This window comes from Pristis pectinata, chromosome 8 (genome assembly GCF_009764475.1).
Source record: "Pristis pectinata isolate sPriPec2 chromosome 8, sPriPec2.1.pri, whole genome shotgun sequence".
Taxonomy (NCBI): Eukaryota; Metazoa; Chordata; class Chondrichthyes; order Rhinopristiformes; family Pristidae; genus Pristis; species Pristis pectinata.
The window spans coordinates 81,014,074-81,038,736 of NC_067412.1; the positions used below are offsets into that span (position 1 = coordinate 81,014,074).

Sequence of the window (24,663 nt, forward strand, 5' to 3'; positions counted from 1 at the left end):
AGTTAGGTAAATTAAATTCAGATCTATTAGGCACTTTTAATTCTGTCGTTCTAGTGGAAAATGGAAGTGGATTTATGCACTAAGTTAACCATGGAACATTTATTTTCATTGTTTGTAGAATCAATGGATGAATGTTCTACCAATTGTAATGGGAATGGAGAATGCATCTCTGGCCACTGTCACTGTTTTCCAGGATTCGCTGGGCCTGACTGTGCAAGAGGTAAAGCCAACTGTGGCAAGCTGCTGAGCAAACATGAAAGTATTGTACTGTGCAATCGTTATTTATCAAACCACACAGCAGCTATAATAACTTGAAGAGACATTAGGGAATAATATGCCAGGGTAGTGAGAGTCGGCAATAAAAGTTACTTTGCCAGCATTACTCCCATCCAGGAAAACCATTACTGAGGCAACAGTTACTGAATTGGCTGCACTGATAAGAATGTAGAGAAGGGATCTGAACACCAGGAATCATACCACAAAGAGGCAAAAATATAAAATAGTAAAACTGAAACTGCATATTGAGGAAATTTAGGGACTGATTCCTAATAATACCCAGAAACAAGACCACCAATCACTTCAAATCATTCATCTGTTGGGACAGAGGTTATTAGTTTTTCACAGAGGCTTGGAAGCTACAGCATAAAAACTAATTAAGCATCTGAAATGAACAAGTCATCAAATTGATTCAAAGCATATTGAACATGTTTTCAGACTGTGTGAAGTACCAGTCTGCATGTTATTTCTTTCACTCAGTTCAAAGCTTGTTGTAAAGGAATAAATCTGTTAAAAGAGAATGGCCCCAGCAGCCTGAGTTGTGCTCCTGTTATCATTCTCTCAGATCAGATGACGTTTACTGACAAGATTCTCAGGAAAAAAGAACAGGAAAGAAAATCTGTAGAACTATAATCTTATGTCAAAAGGAAGACTATTTTAAACAGCAGCACACAAAAAATGCTGGAGGGACTCAGCAGGTCAGGCAGCATCCATGGAGGGAAACGAACAGTCAACGTTTCGGGCCGTGACCCTTCATCGGCCTGAAACATTGACTGTTCATTTCCTTCCATAGATACTGCCTGACCTGCTGAGTTCCTCCAGCATTTTGTGTGTTGCTCCAGATTTCCAGCATCTGCAGTCTTTCTTGTGTCTCCACTGTTTTAAGCAGGTTTAAGTTTAACAGGGAAAACATTTGACAAAAGATAGTCGGAGACTTAAGTATCTTCTCTGTGAGAGGAGCAGTGTTCCCTCTCAGTGTGAAGGTTACCAGCACCAATTTTCTTCACCAGTGACTATTATATTCTCTTGGTTTTGTTTATTGAGCATAACCTGAAGTGATTGCTGGCCTGCTGGAGCGTGATAATTGTCACTGTGCAAGTTGGGTGTGTGGACTTCATAAACTGAAGGTGTAACAGGGGTATTCAGCAGATTTTGTAGTTCCCTTTTAATACACACTTCAGTACATTGCATGAGCAATTCTTCCATTAGAGATCAGACCCTTTGGTTGCTAACTTAAAATATGCAAGACGATGTGCCATCGATTGTACTTGCCTCCTGTAAGTTCATCGCTACTGAAATCCACATAGGTCAATAGATCTGTAGATATTAAGGGAATCAAATGATATGGGCTCAGTCACAAGATTACATTAAGGACTGAACTAGACAGATTTTTCTATATCAGAAAAAATCAGGGATATGGGGATAGGGCAGGTAAATGGCGTTGAGGTAGTAGATCAGGTCTTGTTGAATGTGGAACAGGGCTAAGTGGCCAAATGAACTACTCCCATTTCTTATGCTCTTATGTTTGGCAATGTGTTCAGTTTTCCTCATTCATAATGCAGTATGAACAAATGGTGTAAAATGATTAAAACAAGATTCCTGAGGTACCTGTAAGTTCACACAGTGAACAGCTAAGCCACATGGATGAAGTTTGATCTCAGGTAGAGTTGTTATTTGATCTCATTCAGAGATATTTGGTCTCAAGAAGTTAGTGCCTTATTGATGAGGGAGAATTTCTTGGATGAGGTTACTGGATGGTAGTGTGTTCTTCTGAACTGGCAAAGAACTAGGTCCTTCAGCAAATGAGGAAAGAACTTTTGAAAATAATGTAAATAAATATTCACACTTCTGATCAAATTCAAAATTTCCAAATAAAAGGACAGTCATAAGACTTTGGCAAGTCACTGTGACATACATTCTTATAATCTTCCAATAAGGACAGAAAAGAAAGTGTATCCATTAATGATCAATTCCTAATACAATCTTATATTTACTCTATTAACACAATTCTGTTAACATTTAAACTATTGCTTACATCATGAAGTATATGTGAAACATCAAGACTGAGTTTAGAAGGCCTTAGTAGCTATAGATTTCATATTTTTCTCCTTTGCAGACTCCTGCCCTGTCCTGTGTAGTGCGAATGGTCAGTATGAGAAAGGTCACTGCTTATGCCACAATGAATGGAAGGGGCCAGAGTGTGATGTGCCAGGGGATCAGTGCATTGATCCAAGCTGCCATGGTCATGGTACATGTGTCGCAGGAATTTGCATCTGTATTCCTGGCTATCGTGGAGAAAGCTGTGAGGAAGGTGGGTCAACCTATAACAAATGTTTTTAGCTAGAAAATTGTTCACAAGTCTCAAAGGAAAATGGTACTGAGCTTTTGGAAATCAGGTTAGCTCAAGTTAAAGCATTTCCACACTTTTCTGAGTACCTATTGTGAAATTCATTTCCTCATTTTTCTAACAGGATTTTATTTCTCCCTGGCAATTTTTCCAGAATAAAACTCCATGGATATGATATCAACAGTAAAAATCATACAACGCATAAACATGCAAATCTTGCAACATGTAAAATGTATCTGTGGAGATCACCAACCTCTCTGCTTTGAAAAATAACATTTCCAACTATTCTCAGAACAACCAATCTTTACTGATCTTGTTTTCCCTGAGACCATGCTGTTTTAAAGACACAGCATTTGAACTGCATTCTTTGTCATAATTGAGATCCATGATCTCGATCAGCCTCAAACATAGCCTCATGTGTGCCACAGCTGCCTTCCCCATGGAGGTCAGCGTTGAGGTCTCTCTCAGGTTCCTTGCTACGGAATCATCCTAGGCTGCTGCTGCTAGTATCTATCACATCTCATGGTTTGCTGCTCAATGCTGTGTCAGAGAACTTCATTCTTAAGAAGAGACATCAGCCCACAGGAACAAGGACACCTGTCTGCTTGTCAGACTTCCCCATTGTTCTGAAGCTTACAGACTGTTGTCATGTCCTTACAGAGACCTCTCTGACAACTTCTTGCCAGAGATAGCCTGGACGTCTCTGCAGCAGCCCTGCCCATCCCATCTCCCCCCCCCCCCCCCCCATATACACACTGGAACTAAGAATATTCCTTCTGTGGGCACTTTTCTTCCACAACCTGTTCACATTCCTCTGATTCTCTGGGAGCACTTTCCTAACACCCTCCATCCTTGAACCATCCATTAATTCATTGGCGACATGCCCCACAGCCGAACGTGTTACTTATAATGTGGTAGGTCCCTTTAAGAGCAGCCAACAAAGATCATACCTGTTGTGTTATATTGCAACAACTGTGAGAATCTTGCCATCAGGTACCCCTCTGCAGTCAGTATTGTCAATTTCAGCACGGCATTATGAAACTCTGCAATGCTGATCTCCGACTCTCACGTATAAAATCTTCGCTCTTTGTGCGACTTTCACAAATGCTGTTTCAACTCAGAAAAAATGCATTGCTCAATTTCTAGACCTTTGTGAGTTGCCTAAGCTCTTCCATATAAAATAATAATTAAGAAACTCAGTGGTGGCCATTTCCCTCATTACATTGGAGATAAAAATTTAATTCTTGTAATTGGCTGTGTTAGCACTGATGGCTCATTAAAGAATGTTTGCCTACACTCCTAAATTTGTTGGAAACCTATGCTGATTATCCTATGTTGAACCTGGAATTGGCATTTTGTTTACCTTTTGGGAGAAGGAAGTGTATTCCAGAACTGTTTCTCCAGTTACAATCTAGAAATCTCCAGCATGTATATTTGTTGACATCAGATAAAGATCGAACTACATTCTGTTGTGTTACCCCCTGTAATTAAATAGCCTGACAACATTCACTGCCTGGACTCAAATATGAGGAATGACTTTAGGGTGAAGTTCTGGAGAGTTACTTGTACTTGTGGGGCATTACTCCGAAATCTTTGGGGGGGAAAATGGAGGAAACAAGTTATTCATTGATTGCAATAACACAAGTAGATTTTAAGGTTAGGCAAGCGATTTATTTACTGCTTGGATCCATTAAGAACCCAACATTCCATGTGCCTCCAGGACCTGTAATGCAAAATTATAATATGCTGGCAAAATATTGCACCATAAATGAAAATTCTTGGTATTATCTCTTTGCTGTCACTTGTCATTTTCAATTATTTACTGACCTGCCCTGGTCTTTCTTCCAAACACTTTGAAAGAAACACAAACCTTGTCTGAGGAGGGTGATCAGCATAAACCTGTGTTTTCCCTGCCCTGGTACAGCATACTGATCCAACAGTATCTCTATTGAGAGCCATTCATACAAGCTTTGTTCTGTTAATTGTTTTCTGACAGATATAAAAATCATCATTTTGCGCTGAGATTTATTTTCCACCATGACTTTTGTGAAAAAAATTTAATTAGTAATGGAAAATTCTTTAATCCCTTGAGCAATATTTACATCTTGCAGCATAGAAACATGCTTCCTTCTGACCAACCTTCTGCCATAGATAACCATAGAACCATAGAACAGTACAGCACAATACAGGCCCTTCGGCCCACCATGTTGTGCCGACCTTCAAACCACTCCTAAGACTATCTAACCCCTTCCTCCCACATATCCCTCTATCTTAAATTCCTCCATATGCTTATCTAACAATCTCCTGAACTTGACCAACGTATCAACATATAACATGCATATGCAAAAGAAAACTTCACACTGAGGTCACTTGGTCACTTTCCAGTCAGAAGAATTTTAGTGAGGTGCTAATCTCACAGTACGATCAATAATTGATCAGCTTTGTTCTTCATTACCTCCCGCTTACATTCTATATCGTTAGTTTGTGATTAAAGGTTCTGTTTCTGTGCAGCTCATCTTGTTCTCTTAAACAATGTTTAACCTTCCGCCAAACTGGGCTGGATACTGGAAACAAAACCTTACACACTAAAGTTGCAGAAGCAAAAGTGCTGAGTTACCATTTTTACCATTCCAATTTCCTCAAACCTCCCCCCACCCCCACCCTGGTTCCCTCTGCCCATCACCCACACAGCTATCCACCTGGTTTTCTTCTCCCTTGGCCAACCTTCCTTATTGCCTCCCCATCTGGTTCCATCTGCCCATCATCCCTTCCTTTCTGGTTGCACCTATCACCTTCCAGCCTCGATATGTACCTTCCTTCTCACCTCTTTATACTGGCTATCTTCCCTGATGCAGGGTCTCGACTAAAAATGTCGACCATCCTTTTGCCTCCACAGATGCTCCTTGACCCCTCAGTTCCTCCAACACTTTGCTTTTTACTCACAATTCCAACATCTGCAGTCTCTTGTATCTCCTAATATCATTGTATTACCTACAACAGAAGATAACTCTGATGTTGTTCTATGTGATTTTTCTGTCCTAATTCCACTTTTAATTAATCTCCAAAGCTCATGTGAATGCCTGCTGTAGCAATTAAATGACAACATTGGGAGCATAGTGAACCTAAGGTTCTCCAGTAAGACACTGCCAAGATCAGACATCTGTTTTACACTTTGTCTGTGTTTCCTTTCCATTGAAGTCGTATACGTTATCTTTGGAGACTGCTTATGTTAATTTTCTTATTCAACTGACAGTGTCATCATGATTAATCCTACTAAAACTATACTTAGTAGAAACTCCACCTCTCTAAAACTGTAGAACTCTCCAGAACATTCCTATACAATTCTGTTTAATCTGCATCTTCACCTATCATTTATTTCTTACTCCATAGAACAAGCTTTTGTTTAACCAACAGGTAAGCTCACTGATGGGTCAATGAGTTTATCAAATGTAATTTCTACTCTCTGGAGGCCAAATAAGTTTCATATTCTTCTCCAGATTTCTGCAGACTTAATTGGATGGTAATAGGAACAGTGGAATTAGATTAGTCTCTGTGAGAACATAAGAACACAAAAAATAGGAGCAGGAGAACTTCACCTGGGCCCTCAAGCCCACCCCGATTTGATCATGGCTGATCTGCCGCAGGACTCAACTCCCTTCTGTGCCAGTTTCTCATTGTCCTCAATATCCCTTTCAAAAATTTACCTACCTCCCCTTTAACTACCTCCAGTGACGTAGCCTCAACACCCAGAATTCCAAAGATTCACTCACTCTTTGCAAGAAGAAATCTCAATGACTGTCCCCCTTACCTTGTAACTCTGTCCCCTCGTTCAATACTCCCACAAGTGGAAACATCTCAACATCTATCCTACCATGCCCCCTTTGGATCTTCTATGTTTCAGTGACATCACCCTCATTCTTCTAAGCTTCAAGAATACAGATCTAATGTTTTATATCATCTGTGATGGGACTATCCACTCACCCCAGAAATTAGCCTGTGAATCTCTTCTGGACTGCTCCCAAAAGTAGCGTATTCTCCAACTTCCAGTACCTGCTCCCCCTCTGTCCTTTTTCTCTCCCCTCCTGATATGCCTGGCCCCTATCTCCATGCCTCTTTCCCCTCCTCCCCCCTTTCCATATGCCCATCACCCACACACTCCTCCCACTGGTTCCCCTCCCCCACTACTTCCCACTGGTTCCCCTTCCCACCTGCCTTCCTTTATTCCATGCTCCACCTTCCTCTCCTATTAGATTGCATCATCTTCAGCTCTTTGGCACTGCCACCTTACTTCTCCCAGCCTCTGGTCACTCTCCCCTCCTCCATCTGCCTCTCAACCCCCACCACCCCCGTCACCTGGATCCACCTATCACCTGCCAACTCTTGCTCCACCCCTATCCTCCACCTTTTTATCCTAGCTATCTCCCCTCTGTCTTTCAGTCCAGATGTAGGGAATCAGCCCAAGACATCGGCAGTCCATTTCCCTCCATAGATGCTGCCTGACCCTCTGAGTTCCTCCAGCATCTCATGTTGCTCCAGGTTCCAGCATCTGCAGTCTCTTGTGTCTCTATATTCCTTCAAAGCTGTACCCAGTACTTCAGGTACACTCTCAACAACGCTCTGTACACTTGTAACAATATCACCAGAATTCCTATGTGAGATGATGCTAGCATACTTGGTAGTTGATAAGGTCTTGAAGTCACACTCTGAGGTTTATTTCATTTCTCAAAGTTTCATTGGAGGAGATTGGTAGCTCTTACATTAAAGTTTTTATCCAGCCTTTTATTTTCAATGGCATTTCCTCCAAATGATTTAGGCACCCAAAGGAAAAGTCTAATCATTAGGGCAGGTGCGCACCATCCAGTTCCTGGAGCCAGCTCTGCCGTTCGGTAGGATTAGTGCTAATCCTCTACCCAAGTCCATGTGACCACCCAATCCGTGAATCGCTTGAAGGTAACAAGAATTCAAGAGCATCATTACATAATCAGGACAGTTAGTCATAAATCATTGAGTCAGAGAGTTATACAACACAGAAACAGGTCTTTCGGCCCAACTCTCCCAAGCTGACCAAGATGCCTTCCTGAGCTTGTCCCATTTGCGTGCATTTGACAAATATCCCTCTAAATCCTTCCCATCCAGGAACCTGTCCAAATGCCTTTTAAATGTTGTAATTGTACCCACAATGTACCACTTCCTCTGGTAGTTCATTCCATATAGCCATCAACATCTGTGTGAAAAACTTGCCCCTCAAGTCCCCTTTAAATCTTTCCCCTCTCATCTTAAACCTATGCCCTCTAGTCTTAGAATCCCCTACCCTGGGAAAAAGATTGTGACCATTTTTGTGCCCCTCATGATTTTATAAACCTCTAAAAGATCACCCCCAGCCTCCTTCACTCCAGGGAAAACAGTCCCAGCCTATCCAGTCTCTCCTCATAATTCAAGCCCTGAGTTTCTCAGTTTCTGAGAATTGCAGGGATTACAGGAATTATTTGTCAGCCTCTTTATAGGCCAGATTAAATGTTCTGTTTATTTGATTTTAAATGAAGATCACGTTGCACCAGACCTTAATTTGCTGAGGCTTTTAGAAGGTGATGAAAATTCAACAGTAGACAAATAGTTACAGAGAGATTCCATAATCCTAACCTTTCAATTTCAATTTTAATATTACTGTCATTCTGTCACTTTGCAAGTGATACACAAGAAAAATGACTCTCTCACAGACCCCCCTCGAGGGAAACCGAAAGTTTTCTGGTAATTGTTAGTGAATCATTTTGGTTGCATAAGGTTTTCCATTTGCCATTATAATGGATTGTTCTTCTTCCCAATCCCAGCAGGATGTTTAACAGCAATAGGTTGCTCACAGGCTAGTTTCCACAAAGCATTTGCTGAACCATTAAGAGGTAGCCTTAAGCAGCTCTCTTACAATTTATCTGAAGATTTTTAGATTTTTCTACAAATGTTCTGCATAGTCTGACTGTGCTTCATCAGAAATGCAATGGTGTCACAAATTGAAGAATTATCAAAAGTATCTTCGAGTCACAGTATAGCTTTGGGTTGTACAGGGGGTTAGGCATTGCCCTTTCACAAACAGGAAGCAGACTTAGACCAGACTAATGGGAATGAACTCTCTTCTCTTTGCCAGCCATTGTATTCAGTGAGTTCACAACACAAAGTTGTGCTTAATTTAGCATTAAATAATACTAAGTAACTTGTTACTCAGAAAACTCTCAAATCAAGTTTCTTTCAAAAAGTCTTTGTCTCACTTTGATCTTTTATATCACTTTAAAAAATATTTTGCTGAAAACAGAATTGCAACAAAAAAGCAACCCTTCACCCAAAACAGGCCCCACATGGAAATCTAACTGACTTCCACCTGTGTTTCTGCCACTTGCTTCATTTGTGGCCCTTCAAGAAGGTTTTTCAAATCGCTTTCAATTTTCTGGAGGACTCATGTGCGCACAAACTAATAAATAGGTCTATATGGATTTATTTTATACCACTTTGGTCATACAACAGATAATTCTGTTAAAATGCTCTAAAGCAAAATACTTCAGATGCTGGAAATTGAACATGAAACCAACTGACTAGCAGCGACTCATACAGCCCACCAAATCTGCGCTGACCATTAAACACCCATTTACATCAATCCCTTCTTTTATTCTCCCCACGTTCCCATTAATTCTACCACTCACCTATACACGGGGGACATTTTAGAGTGGCCAACTTGCATTTCTTTGGGAGGAAGCTGGAGAACCCAGAGGAAATCCATGCAGTTGCACAGAGAACATGCAAACTCCAAACAGACAGCATCAGAAGTCAGGATTGAACCTGGGTCACTAATAGCCATGCCACTATACTATCCTGATGGATGTTTAAGAATATCTCATTTTATTTCTGAATAGAATAGAAACTTGCAATTCAGAATAGAAACCTGAACCACAACTTCACCTTGGAAATTATTGCAATTTACTTGTCCCCGAAGTAGAAAGCCTGACGTGAAAATGTATGTTGCTGTCACTATTTGATCATATTCTGAGCATAACATCTTGCAAAAATAAGGCAGAAGATGAGGTTTTTTTTGTTAATGAATATGATTTTTTAATGGGTTGATTGTTTTTAGACCTGTTCTCATATGTGCAATTTTTGGTATCCAGCTCATCTCTCCTCCACATCTCCCAACAGAATCTGATCTTTCAACATCAGTTCTTGATGTGCCACAATTTTGACCTGCTAAACATTGAATGGTATTGATGGGTTATGCCTTATCAAAAATGTCACAATTCCATCTCATCCTGAGTCACTATTTCAGGTTGAAGCAGCCCAACCCTAGAAATTCCAACACTGGTTTTCCAGTTCAGCAGCCTGTGCATCAACTGCCTACTTCATTCTGTCCAACAGCTATTGGGTCTGCTTTTGCCTTAGCCCACCTCATACTGAAGACATTGTCCCTACTTTTGGGTACTTAACAACTTTAACATGGTCCAGCTGACTTCCTTCTTTCAACATCCCACCATGAACTTCAACTTATCTCAGTCTCTGCTGCCTTCACTTCATACTTCACTACTGCACCAACTTCCACTCACCTATCGCCCCTGCTCACTTACTTTAGCTGCCATGTTTTTTTTTAAATCACTCGACAGCTTTCCCCCACCCTATCTCTTTCCTCAGCTCTATACCCCAATGAGAATTGTGTGCTGAACAATCTCAGGTCTTATGAGTATCCTCCACTCCCTTTGCTCAGCTCTTGGCAGAGGTCCCTTCAAACTCACCAGCTCCAGACTTTCACATTCTCCCCTCAAATTTCTCTTCCTCTATTCCTCCCTTTAAGACTATCTGTATAACGTTGAGGTAAAACCTCATTCTTTAATGTGGTATCAATCCTATAATTAATGATTTTGTTCTAATTCTGATTGGATAATTTTCTACATTTTAGAGGAGTGCTTTATAGCAAGTTCTTGTTGATTACTTTGTCTCAAACTGTTGTTTTATCTTTTTTTTTCTTTAGAAGACTGTTTGGACCCGACATGTTCAGGACATGGTGTGTGTGTACAGAGTAAATGCCACTGTGCTGCTGGCTGGGGAGGACTCAAGTGTGAAACTCCAGCACCTGTTTGTCATGACCAATGTTCAGGCCATGGGACCTACTTGCCAGAGACAAATACCTGCAACTGTGACCTCAACTGGACTGGGTCTGACTGCTCAACAGGTAACTTCATGCATGTTCCCTTCATGAGTCTCATTTGGAGCCTTATTTTTCTCGATAGGCATTTGTACCACAATGACCCCAAATTTGGCCTCTTTTTTTTTGTTATGGGGATGTGGGCTCCAAGTTGGAAACAGTGTGTACATTCATCTAGTGGACAGCTTCCTATTTAAAGTCCCTCTGGAAAAAATTTCTGTTTAGTGAACATTTAACAACTTATTTCAATCAGATCCTGTCTATGATCTGCTCTGTAAAATGGCAGTGTGATTAAGTTAGTGTTGTTGAAGAGTGCCTATCTGAATATTAATATTAACTTATTTTATTGTGCATTTCCAGAATTCTTTTCAGTTATTCTTTATCTACATGAAATACCAATACTCCTCCCACCAAAATTATCCTAAAGTGATAAAAATTTACCCACTGTTCAGTAAACCATATCTTAGGTTCTTGGATTTCTCTTTGTGTGTTTATTAAATATGCAAAAATCCAGCTAGTTTTACAATTCTACATGACACATTTCACTGGCTTTCGATGCTGTAGTACTCTTGTATGTGTGCAAGATCTGGTGATCATTAAAAGTTAGGAAGTGAGGAGTAAGGAGAGGAATTAAATGGAAATTTTCCATTCAAGAAAACCCAAGTTGTCATGGAGATCAACAAAGTAAGTGATAAGACTTCCTTCCAGATAGAGAAAACAATACTAAAAAATGGACAAATAGGAATGCACTGGAAAGAAAGGAAAGAGTTTGCAGCCTAACAGCTTCCTATTTTTAAATATTCTTACTGTAGTCTTTTCATATGCGGACTTCTAGATTAAATGGAAATGATGAATTCTGGCATGAAGCTAAGCGCATGATAAGGCACCGACAACAGATGTCACTGACGTACATTGGTAGATCATTCCATAATGTTTTCATTGCAGTGGCATCAACTCTGCTCATTTATCAAGTCTATTTCATGATTAAAGACACTTGAAGTTACACTGTAACCTTGGTTTAAAAATAGTAACCTGAAAAGCACAGGGATTTGTCAAGGAAGAGGGAACTGAGGAAAATAGATTGAATCTGACAGTTATATTGAAAGAGCTTGAAGCTGCTGATTACACACTTGATAATTTATCAGTGTGTGAAAAGATCTCTCTGCAAGGACAGGGTGCAAAGCTGTCTTTCAATTCTGGGATATGAATTCATTGGCAGGGTACAAGTCAGGACTCTGAAATTTGGCTTTTCAGTTTTATATAATCAAAATGAGTTTGGGCATACTCACCCCAGCTCCTATATTGATCAAAAGGCCACAACCCAACAGTACTTGAAATTAATTAGAAACTTTACTACTGCTGAAGCAGCTTTTGAGAAAATGGTGGTGATTACAGGATGATTTCATAGGATTGAAACAGAGTAGATGGATACTGATTGTTTCCAGTGATTGAATGCTCCAGAATTAAACTGGCTGGATAGAGGGTTCAGAACCAAGAACAGGAAGAATCTTTGAGCACATAAGGCTGAGACCTGCAGTTCTGGAACTGGTAATTGAAGCAGAGTCATATCATTTTATATGAATGTAAGTGAGAAAAGGGAAGAAAACAATATTAGGATGAGTGTTCTTGCGGTGGACAAGCACAATAAATGATTGGTTGAGCTGGACATTTTCCGAAATCTTTCAAATATACATATACCAAAATGTACATCTGAAATATGACTAATGTTAAATACCTTTCAACCAGATTTAAAATTTTCAAAGGTTACCAATTCTTTAGATTGCTTAAAATGCTCCACAAATGTTATAATAGAGAAGATACTATATGAGAATGGACTTGCATCAGTGATCAGCAATCAGTGCATTAAACCCCTTAGAAATTTGCACCTTAGGAGTTATTATGACCAAGAGTCAAAAAACAATTTAAATTCCTGTATTTTATCACAACAAATGTTTAATCTGTTTGAAGTCTGCTTTAAAATGTTACATGGAGGATTATTATCTGAACGTAAACTAATTTTCGCTCCTATCAACAGCTGTAATAACTGAACTTTTATTCTTAGCATCCTTCAAATCTAGGTCAAAACCAGCCAGTCTTATTCACTTGACAATAAGTGCAATAATTACCTTGATTAGAATTTTGGTTGCTCATTCTTTTTTATTAATGTTGTATCTCTCATGTTAATATGGAAAGTGCAGAGCAGTTGTAATCACCATGTGTGTTGGATTACAACCAGTAGCACCACACCACAATCAGTGGTAAATATTTGGTAACATGACCCCAAACAGGATGAATCAAGTGTGAAGTGTAATACAGTAATACTAATGGGAATCAACATGCTTAGTACAAGGAGACTTAATAAATTAATGAACTTCCAGTACTATAGCACTTGCAATGGGGCATTTGTTTTAAATGTCAATGACATTTGACATTAAAATAGCATGTGAGTCGCCCTAACATTATTTATAGAAGTTGCATAAAGCAAGATCATCAAATATAGGCTTAGAGAACAGTGCCATGGGTTACCCTGTGTAATGTTGTACTGAAACTGACATGACTGTTGTAATTATCATGTTGGATTGTAGCCAGTAACACCACACTACCATCAGCAGGTGAGCTCTTGTGCAGGCAACTCTTAAAGCAACATACTGCTATATTAGCAACATTCTTCCAGTTACAGGAGATCTACAAGTTTGGGGAGGGGTGACATGCATGGGAGGGATCCTAGGGAATCTGGAAAGATAGGTGAAGAACAATAGCCACAGGAGGCATATTCTTTGAGCAGAATTGGTACAGAGAGCTTTCAGGGCCACTGTCAGGCACTTCTGGAAGAAAGTTGACGGGAAGGTCTTCAGCAAGGTCATGTTTACAGCCTGCACTTTGGGGAAGCAAGCAATTCAGGCAAATGCCCATGCCCACTCTGCCTGACTCAGTAGAAAGAGTGAACAGTAGATGAAGCTTCTTTCCTTGAGTATGGAGTTTGGTGACACCCCTAATGAAGCAGTGAATTGTAAGCTGCGAGATGAAGTGGATGAATCAGCAGCAGCAGCCTGGAATGGTCTTGAATCTGAGAAGCTGGGAGCAACTCTGATCCTGATCTGCATGATCAAACCACATTTGTGAGAATGGATGTAAAGCTGAAGGAGATTGAAGACTGCAGTGAGAGATGTTGGAGAAAAATGATTAAGCAGGTTTTGGTTCTTTTAGGTAAGAACAATCATTTTTCAGACCAGTAAAGTAGAAAAGTTTACAGAAACAAAGTTTGCCTGTTGCTTCATGCCATTTGGGTGAGAAAAAAACATGCAAGAGAGAACAAAAAATCTCATCCAACAATGAACAGATAAATTTCCCAATGGCTCCCAGAATTGCTCTGCTCTGGGACCTGATTTTCATCTGCACAGCCTTGTTTATTTTGGAATTGTATAAATGTAAGTCCAGCCCAATTGGTTTTGGGGATTTTTATTTTTGGTCTAAGTCTGTGTCTTTGAAATTAAAATAGATTGGGATTGCTGGCTAGCTGTAAGTTCTTCTTCAAGTCACACTCGATCCTGACTTGAAACTAAACAGGTATTATTGTTCCTTCAACTTTGCTGCTTAACTCTGTACCCAAAAACAATGTGGGAGTGCCCTCAGCAGAAGGACTGTAGAAGTTCAAGAAGGTGGCTTCCCAAGTTTCCATGGAAATGAAGAATGGTCAATAGATTCTGGTCTTGCCAAATGCTCCACTTCCCATTGATAAAAGAGTGTGGGGAAAAAAGTTAGGTGAACTGATGGATCATTTTCTTTCATCTGCTTTAACAAATATAACTTAAAATAACTCAACCCTCTCCCTCCAGATTTAATGGTGCAACACTTTTGAGAACATATTGATTTGATTCTATATTTTTTTGTTCAAAATTAGGCAGATCTGTTGATATTCCTTCCAGTTTCTAAGGCTTTCTGAATCATTTCCTGTCTTAAACTTAAAGTCAATTTGATACTGATCTGTTAGGTCAAGAGGATGCATTGAAAGAAATGGCAAACTTGCAATATTCCCTATTAGAACAGAAGCTGGGAGAGATTTCTCATGCAGTGTAAGATGAGATCTCAGACAAAGTTGTCTCTTATTACATCTGACCTCTGAAATATTGTAATGTGTAGAAAAGCACAATTCTCCGGTTGATTTGCAAATATTGAAGGAAGCTATATTTCAGAAATAAATGGAAAATGACAATGAAATGACCATCTGCATTTTATGCTTTCTCAATGCATTAAACCAAAGGATGAAATTTTCATATGGTAATTAACAGTTCCACTGGTAATATGAATGTATAAATGAAACCTGACCAGTTTCTCTTCTAAAATTCAAGCAGCTGCAAAGAATTATGCTTGATATTATAATTTTCTGCCTATTTTGCTAATTGTGTGAATATTTTTATTTGATGGGAAAATGAATAATAAGGAAAAGCACTTGAGGTATTTTTATCATTTAATATAATGCTTCAATGGCAGACAAGGTTAGACATTGGCTGACGATAATGGAATCTGGACTTAAATCCATCCAGTCTAATAGCTTTAAAGTCTCTCCTGATAGTAAAGCTTCAATGTAAAATCAATCTAAATTGCTTTTAATTTGTCAATAATTGGGTCTAAATAAGCAGTATGTGTGCCAGCATGTTTAGACTGAGTAATTCAGTTTAAAATTTGAGTTCCATGGCTGGTTGGTTTTTCAAAGGAGTGCTGCCTTAAATAAGGCTCTGTCTGTCACATGAAATGTTAAACTGATGTCTAATTCACCTTTTATCTTATAAATTTCACTATTGGACAAATGTCACTGTCAATCCATCACATCACCCTCTTTCAAGCATTTGAGCACAGACAGATTATGATTGGCTGGGAAATTCAGGCCTTGTGGAAACTACGTGTCTGGAAGATAGGAGTATGAGGAAGAGTTGGGAAGGAAGAAGAACTAAAGCTGGTGAATATGTTTACAAGTGTTCAGAAACAATAAATCAGCTGACTGCATGGCTCTCCTTGCTGAATGCTCAACTCTCTGAATGCTCTTATCCTCAACCTTCTCATCCCTGAAACCCAAATCCTGCAATCTCCTAATCCCCAACCCTCCAATCCTCCAATTCCCAACCCTCAATGCCCAATTTCCCTGATCCCCAAATGCCTGATCCCTTGTTCTCCAACCCTCCAATCTTCCAGTTCCCGACCCACCCATATCCAGGTCACTCATTCTTTATTCTCACTGTTACTTTCAGCAATCTCACATAGCTGTGCCTCGATTTCTGGACTGTGGAGGTTAAGATTATGATCACTTTCAGATTCCCAGCCTTGATATCATTCTGGCTGCTGCTGTTGATCTCTGCCACATCCCATAGTTTTCTGCCTGCTGCTGAATCGAGGAGGTCACCCAAGCTCTATACTCAAGAGGAGGAGCATTCTACTTTTCCATCAGCCCACAGGAGCAGGCAGAGAAAGCAATTTACATCCTCAGCAATGTCCTGCCAGAAGCACCTGGCATTAGCCCTGCAGTGTCTGCTTGACCCCTGATGCAAAGAACATAACTCCTGCAGGCACTATACTGTTTGCCCAATTCTCTCTGAACCTGTAGGAACACTCTTTCACTTCCCTCCCATCAGCATCCATTCATTCAGTAGCACGACTTCCAGTGGCTGAAAGAATACTGCAAGGATTGTGATAAGTCATAGACAGTGAATGGCAGGGCCCTGGGGAGTGTGAATGAACAGCGAGACCTTGGGGTACAAGTACATAGTTCTCTGAAAGTGGTGACACAGAGAGAGTGGTGAAGAAGGTGTGTGGTATGATTGCCTTCATCGGCTGAGGCATTGAGTATACGAGTTGGGACATCATATTACAGTTGTACAATTTGTTGTTTAGGCTACACTTGGGAGTATTGTATGCAGCTCTAGGAAGGATGTGATTAAGCTACAGAGGATGCAGAAGGGATTTACAAAGATGTTGCCAGAACTAGAGGGCTTGAGTTATAAGGAGAGACTGGATAGGCTGGGATTGTTTTCCTAGGAGTGAAGGAGGCTGAGGGTGACCTTGTAGAGGTTTATAAAATTATGGATAGATGGTCACAGTCATTTTCCCAGGGTAGGGGAATCTAGAACTAGAGGGCACAGGTTTAAGGTGAGAGGGAAGAAATTTAAAGTGGATCTGAGGGGCAAGATTTTCACAGAGAGGCTTGTGGATAAATGGAATGAACTACCAGAGGAGTTGGTAGAAGTAGGTACAGTGTAATTAATGTGTTTAAAAGATGTTTAAAAGACAAGGATTAGAGGGATATAGGCCAAATGCAGGCAAATGGGATTAGTGTAGATAAGCATCTTGATCGTCATGGACATTGGGCTGAAAGGCCTGTTTCCGTGCTGTATAATTTAAATCACTTTAAAAGCTGGTTGCACCTATGAGACAAAATGCATCAGCTGCAAAAATGTACAGGACATCCACAGACGATGCTTTGCCGAAACCAGTTATCAGTATCAGGCTGACACCACACAGGTAAACCTAGCAATGCTATCTGTGTACTTTACGTTTGCAGATCTTGACCTTACCAGAACTTTTACAAGCATTAGAGTGACTCCACAATGCTCTTTTAATACCATTGAAAGATAGCAAAGCAGTTTCTAATCCATGGATTAATAAAGCAGGAGAATCAAATTGAACCTTTATTACATAACCAATAACTCAAGTGTAAAGTTTTTGGTTACCACACTCAGAAAAATGGAGTGTATACAAGAAGTATTTCCTATAATGGTTCTAGCAATGCAGGCTTTCAGCTACAGTTTTAGACTGGAGAAACTAAGGTTGTTCTCCTTGGAACAAAGAAGGTACAGAGGAGATTTGATAGATATGTAAAAGATTATGATAGTTTTAAATGGTTTAAAATAAAGGGCGCAGCTCCCATTAGCAGAAAGTGCAAGAAGCAGGGGAACAGATTTAAAGTGATAGGCAAAAGATACGGGGAAGATGTGAAAATAATCATTTTTTTATGCAGAAAGTGATTATGATCTGAAACTCATTGCCTGTGTGGAAACAGAATTAATCAGGGTTTTCAAAAGAAAATTGGATAGGAACTGCAGTCCCATTTAAAAGTCATGAGGAACTCTTAGAGCTGTCGTCACATTCTGACCCCCTTGTATTTCTCTTGGTGAAGAGATACTATGGAGACCAAAAGGACACAGAAGTCAATAGGGGACAATTTTCAATGGTAGGGTGAGCAGTTGGAAATAGGCATCTACCTGCATCATCTAATTCCTGTAGCTGAGTTCTCATATCTTCTCACAGCTTAAAAGAGGCCATTTAGCCCCTCAAGTCTGTGTCAGCTCTCAAAGCAATCCCATTAATCTTTCCCCCACTTATTTCCTTATAACCCAGTCACTGGCTGCTCAAGGTATACACGAAATCATCCTTAATGGTTCCTTTGCATAAAACTACCAAAAGCTTGACTGTACTTGTGAATCAAAGATATCTGCCAAATGTAGGACCCTGTTTGCAATTTTCAGGAGCAGTGGATGGAGCATGACCAGTGCATGTCCTGACCAGTACTCTAATGTGTGCATCAACCTAAGCAGCTGTTCTTATTGACAGCAGTGTTGGAAGATTTAAGAAACAGATACATTTTGGATATGAGAGATATTTGAGGAGTCAGGAAGAACATTAATATTCCTCCTAACTAATCAAAACTTGACCCAAATGATGCCCAGATTGGATTCCCTTCTCCTTTTCACCTACCTGCATCATCAGAATCCTACAGCTCATATTTCTCCACAAGTTAAAAAAGGCCACTCAGCCTATCACATCTATGCTAGCCCTCCGAGCAATCCCATCAGTCTTTCCCCCCATTTATTTTGTTATAACCCATTCTCTCTCAAATGTCCATTAACTCTGCCCTGATTCTCTTCCCCACCTGCCTATTCTAGGGGTAATTTGCAGCAACCAGTATATCTCTAAAATATGTGAGGAAACTGGAACACCCAAGGGAAATCTAGAGCAGGGAGAAGGTGCGAGCTGCACACAGACAATTCTGGAGGTCATGATCTAGCCTAGATCTGCTGCATCACTGTGCTGACCAATTGACAAACCACTCAGCACACATCAGCAGTTCACCAATTCTATGAAAAGAGGTGAACAATCATGAAACTGGACACTTAAAATTGTTCCTGTAATGATTTCCATACTGAGATTTCCCCAAAGTGACATTTACTATGATGGATTCAAGATAAAGCTAATGATCGAGACACCTGGATATCTGGATTCTGGAATCTGCTGCCAGAAGAGGTGATGGAGTCAGCTACAATCACCACATTTAAGAGGCATTTAGACAGGCCCTTGAATAGGCAAGGCATAGAAGGATATCAAAGTCAAAGTCAAGTTTATTGTCCTATGCACAAGTACATGTACACACAGGTGCAATGAAAAATTTGCTTGCAGTAGCATCACAGGCACATAACATCAGATACACAACATTCACAGGAAAATCATAAATGAAACATAAATTATACAAAAAAGAACACAATTTGAACATAGGAAACAAAGTCCATTATAGTGTAAAGTGGTCAAAGTGTTGCTATACTGAGACAGTAATTAGGATTGTTCAGGTCAGTTCAAGAACCAAATGGTTGAAGGGAAGTAGCTGTTCTTGAACCTGGTGGTGTGGGACTTCAGGCTTCTGTACCTCCTGCCTAATGGTAGCTGTGTGAAGATAGTATGGCTGTATGGAGGGGATCTTTAATGATAGATGTTGCTTTCTTGAAGCAGCACCTCACATAGATACTACCAATGGTATGGACTTAATATGGGTAAATGGGATTGGTGTAGATGGACAAAATGATCAGCATGGACATGATGGGTCAAGGGCCCACTTCTGTGCTCTATGACATGGCAAGAAGAGGTTGGAGGAAGGGGCTTCCTACTCTTCCTGCTTCAGGTTCTTTTGTTATTTAGCTCTGTGTGAGTTTTTATCTTGTGCAATCAATTAGGAATCACTACTAAAACACAAATATTCACAAAATCTAAAATAAACCAAAATAGAAAGAGCTCAGCAGCTCATAGTTTGCTGTAATATCAGCTTCTGTCAGGAGATCAGTATGCAACCTCAACCAAAAGGCTGTAGAGTGAGTAAAATTAAAGCACTTAAACAGTTTTCTATCAGCACTGATTTGTGGGATGAGCAGATAATGGTGATAACCTCTTTCAAGCAGGAGGTATGTTTGATGTAGTTTCTCTGTCCTTGCCACAGTCAGGTCATCATTTTTTTAATAACGCATTAGCACCTAATCTTGCTGCTTTTCTTTTGTCCTGCTGTCACAGCAGATTTAAATGTCCATAGTATCTCTCAAAGGACATGAGGAGCATTTTGCACAAAAAAAATAAGAAATCAATGTAAAAGGTAATGGCGCAGGATGCCTCTGAAGTTAGAAATAAATAGAGATGAAATTAATCTGGAAGTAATGATTATATGACCACAGCTGCCTGAAGATTATACGAGGAAGTAAGGCTGGGGAGAGGTAAGAAATTTCACAATCTGAGCACGTGCTGGGATAGGAGATCGCACAATGCGCCTTCCAAATCAACACAATGTAGTGCTGGTGTTTTCCCTCTGCCTGCTATGTTTACAACCAGCTGGTAAATTGAATTACTGCTGGTTGTGCAGAAGTCCCAACTAGGAATATTTAGTAAATGACAAGAAAACAGAAATCCTTATTCTGTGGTGCAATACTTTCACCTGAGGTTGAGAAATTATAGTAATCTTAATGTGACAGCTGACACTTTGATACACTTCCCTTTCCCTCTAACCCTCTAAATCATGAGCTGAACCCCATATGCTCAGGGTTTAAATTGCTAATAATCGAATGAGGCATGACTTCTAGTGACTGACCAGCCACCCTTCCCCACTGGAGCCCATGTCTCAGTCATCCATCAGTCAACAACTGATGATGACTAACCAGGTCACCTTTTCTGGCTGCTACACCCCTGGTGGATCTTAAATTCAAGGTAAAACTTCACCAGCCATAACTAATTGAAATTGAAGCTCCTCCTTTGATCTAATGAATAAGTGTTGCATTCTCACTCCCCCCAAGCCTGAGAAAACAAGCTTCAGCCCTGTGTCTCCTCTCCTGTCTAGTATCTGTGTCAACAGTTTGATACATGTTCTTAAAGTAATAATTTTGAATTACATTTTAGGTGGTCAAGGGCATTTTCAATAATTACAATGGGATTTAAATTTTTACATTAATAAAGTTTCAAGTGGAAAGGCAGTTTCAATGGAATCACATATTCCAGGTGGAGGAGTAAAAAACCTTAAAACCTTCTCAGCATCTGCTCTCTGTTCATGCACACAGTTTCAAAGAGATAATTCCTTTCCACCCACAAATGCTGCTCGGCCAGTTGAGTTGCTTTAGCAGATTGTTTGTTGCTTCAATATTGCTGTCTTGTTTGTTTGCATAACTGAAGTCTCCATTCTCAGCCTTTTTCAACACTTTCTGTCTCAATAGTTTTTGACTTTTCAAAGTCTGTTTCACAGCAGTAATGCGAATGTTTTGGCAGTCAAAAACCACAGAAGGTTAGGCACATATTTCTCACACTCTCCCTCTCACCATTTCACCCTGTTCTGACTGCTTGTACATTTCACAGAGCCCTTGGTTCTCTCACAGAGTGCTGAGATATTAAAGTTAGGTCAATTTCTTGTGGATTGTGGACCCATTATTGTAGGTACAGTTCACCATGTCTCACTGTGTTATTGTTTCAACCTTAGGATTCCTCTGTTGGGATCTGACATGGACCTGATAAGCAAAATAGCCCTTCTCTATGTAAAAGTAAATAATATCTGAAACAGCACTGGAAGTTTCTATGTCATTGCATGTTGATGAGTCCAATCCTAAATAATTGTAATGATACAGACTCATTGTGGCCATTACCAACTTTTGCCTATATAATATATTGATCACATATTTGTTTCTTAAAATACTTCATTACAAACTGTAATCAATACAGTACATTCATTAGGAATTGAATTTGGATCAGGAGAGCAAAGTGCATTGGTGCGAGACCTCAGCAGAATTAATTCTCCTTCCATATTGATTGCATCATCCCCATTACATTATTTCTGATTGCTATACATTTTGAAACAAAGATTTCTGAGAAACTCTCAGACTGAGATTTGAAATGTTCAGGATCTCTTCAATTTTAGCACTGGCTGCAAACTCTGGGACCACTTCAAACCTGATAATATTCTTGCTTTACTAGGATCAGCACAGTCTTCACACTGATCAAATTGCAGTTAGTCTTGAGCTCAAATATTTCAGAAAAATATATATTCACAATTTAAAGACTGGAATACATGCAACATCAGTTTGTGAATGTTAGCATTCCTTTTAATAACGGCGGGTAATTTTCCATGTTGGTGAACTTGCAGTGAATATTACAAAATCCATCCCCATTCCATCCTTAATTATAAAACATTTAGAGCATGTGAATGGTTAGATAACAATATACTGGGATCAATAATTTGAGGTATTTTTACAAAGGGTAGCGGAGCTCTATTTTGATCGATATTGAGGTTTAAGGACTAATGTGACATGAAAGTACTTTGAGTCAATGTACGAGACTGATTTAAGAGCCTTGGCTAATGTCAGTGATAGGTGGTTCCTAAACCAATAATTTACCATTCGCTTAATAAAACACAATACATTCTTTACTTTTCATTTACAGTTGAATTATATACTATGCCATTTTCTTTTTATTGGTCAAAGGATGCCAAGGAAATTACTTATCCTTTCCTGACAGTCCTTAGTGCAGAAATACATCTTTTACATGTGACTGTGTTGCCAAATTCTGTTACATGTGTTTACATCTCTGTTCTCCCTCAGAACTTACAGATACTCAGTCAGGCTTAACAAACTGATATGTTTGTTCAGTGGATACTCTATTAGAACCCATCCTTTTGCTGGCTTTCATACTTTGACCTGCACAGACTAATATTCCCAGAGGACTGAATAACAAAACCACACACACACCTGCAGCTAGATTTGTAAAGCAGCTCCAGCACAGCCACAGCTTTGTCAGCTGCATTGATTTTTTTCGTGTGTGGCAAGCTCCTTTAAGGCAAGTGTGGGTGATCTCTATCACATCTCCCAATCTGTACTACATTCTTACTTCAAACAAGTCATTAAGTATTATTGTTCAGCTGTATCAATGGTTTCATCGGTTTTCCTCTGAAGCAGTTATAAGAAAGGGACTTTTAATTCTATCATACAGCAGTACACCAAAAGCAGATCAGGTATCGAGTAACCTGCAGCAAATGATTCACCTTCTGATTCCTTCAAAGGTTTTCCATCATTTACAAAGCACATGTAGGAAATGTGATTGATTAGTCTGCACTTACCTGCATGAATATGGCTACAACATTCAAGAACTTCAACATCATCCAAAGCAAAACCCGTTTGGTACCCCATCCATACTCTGAACACTCACACTCTTCACCTTAGGTGCAATGTGTACTATCCATAAAATGCAGGGGAGCAACTCAAGTCTCCCAAACCCACAACCAGTTAGGAGGATGAGAGGAGAAGGTGCATGGGAATGCTATCACTGTAAGAAATCCCATCTAATGGCAATATATCATCATAGCATCCCCACCACTGGAATTCCTACCTAATAAGACTACAGAACAACCACACAGACTGTTGCAATTCTAGAAAGTGGCTGATCACACTTCCTAAGGGCAATTAAAATGAGTATTAAATGCTGATCTTGGTAGCATTCCCCACATCCCATGAAAGGTTGGGAAAGGATTCGTACAAATGCAAAGTATAACTGACTAGACACATGACTGGGCTTCTCCCTCCAACACCTTCCTGAATAGAAAGATAAATCATTCCATGATCGTGCAGGTGATTAGCAACGTTAGAATCATGTACACCATTGCTCAGTCCATTGGCAACTCCTCATTGCGTGATCCCTCAGTAATCAACATTACCAGCATTTTGTAAAAGACCAATAAAGCCACTGAAGGCCACTAGACCACTAACATTTATCATACTTGTGAAGGAGAGTGAGGAGAGGAAAATTGTAGCAATACTTCCACAAGAGGAGCTGCTGGAATCCTCTGTTTATGGGATCTTCACCAACAGTCAGAGAAGCAAAGCCCATCACTAGAGTGATGAATGAGGAATTGTCCAACTATTTGTTTGAGCAACTTTGCTAAAGAGGAGCCTAACAACAGAGTGAATAGAAGAGGAAAGGCAACCACCAGCAGACAGGGATGCAACCCACAAAGAGGAACTGGCAGCACAGTGAGAAAATTGATCTACAGAAACAACAGAGTCAAACATTCACTTAACCCTCCAACACACAACAATCACGTCTGTAGATGCAGAAATGGAGAGGGAAAGTGCTGTTGAAGTGGCCAGTGGATGAACATACATCAAGACCCTTAATGAAAATAATTTATTCTGTGACATTAAGCTGAATTAATTCTCTGAGCCAAAACATACATGCATGTAGCGTGCTTTATTTCAGTACTTACAGTAGTGGAGATAAACTGTACATGTCTGCCACTTCTTCAACATGTTTGAAGTGAATGGAAATAAATTTTGGATGTCAGTGTGTCAGCGTTTGAGTGACTTAACTGGGAGATTTGGATTTTGCTCCACCCTGGGAGAAATCTCCACTACATGTGACATCTCCACCAATTTCTTCAATTCTTCCTAAACAATGATATAGAATTTGTATAAGGACAGACTGCTTTGTTGCAATGTGTGTGTTGAAACATTTCCTCAGCTTAAATAACCATTAGCACCCCAACTATTACAATATGCAAAGACATAGCATTATAGTATTTATGACTTTG

At 39.8% G+C, this 24,663-nt stretch overlaps 1 protein-coding gene across 9 annotated transcripts in view; it reads left to right on the forward strand.

The window, feature by feature from the left end:
- tenm1 (teneurin transmembrane protein 1) overlaps window positions 1–24,663 on the forward strand; it is a 1,611,625-nt gene that overhangs the window by 1,406,050 nt on the left and 180,912 nt on the right. For all 9 annotated transcript variants that reach the window (XM_052021038.1, XM_052021037.1, XM_052021042.1 and 6 more), the window contains 3 exons: window positions 119–220; window positions 2,393–2,587; window positions 10,626–10,826. In XM_052021038.1, coding sequence (XP_051876998.1) covers window positions 119–220; window positions 2,393–2,587; window positions 10,626–10,826 — 498 coding nt within the window. The remainder of the gene's footprint in view (window positions 1–118; window positions 221–2,392; window positions 2,588–10,625; window positions 10,827–24,663) is intronic.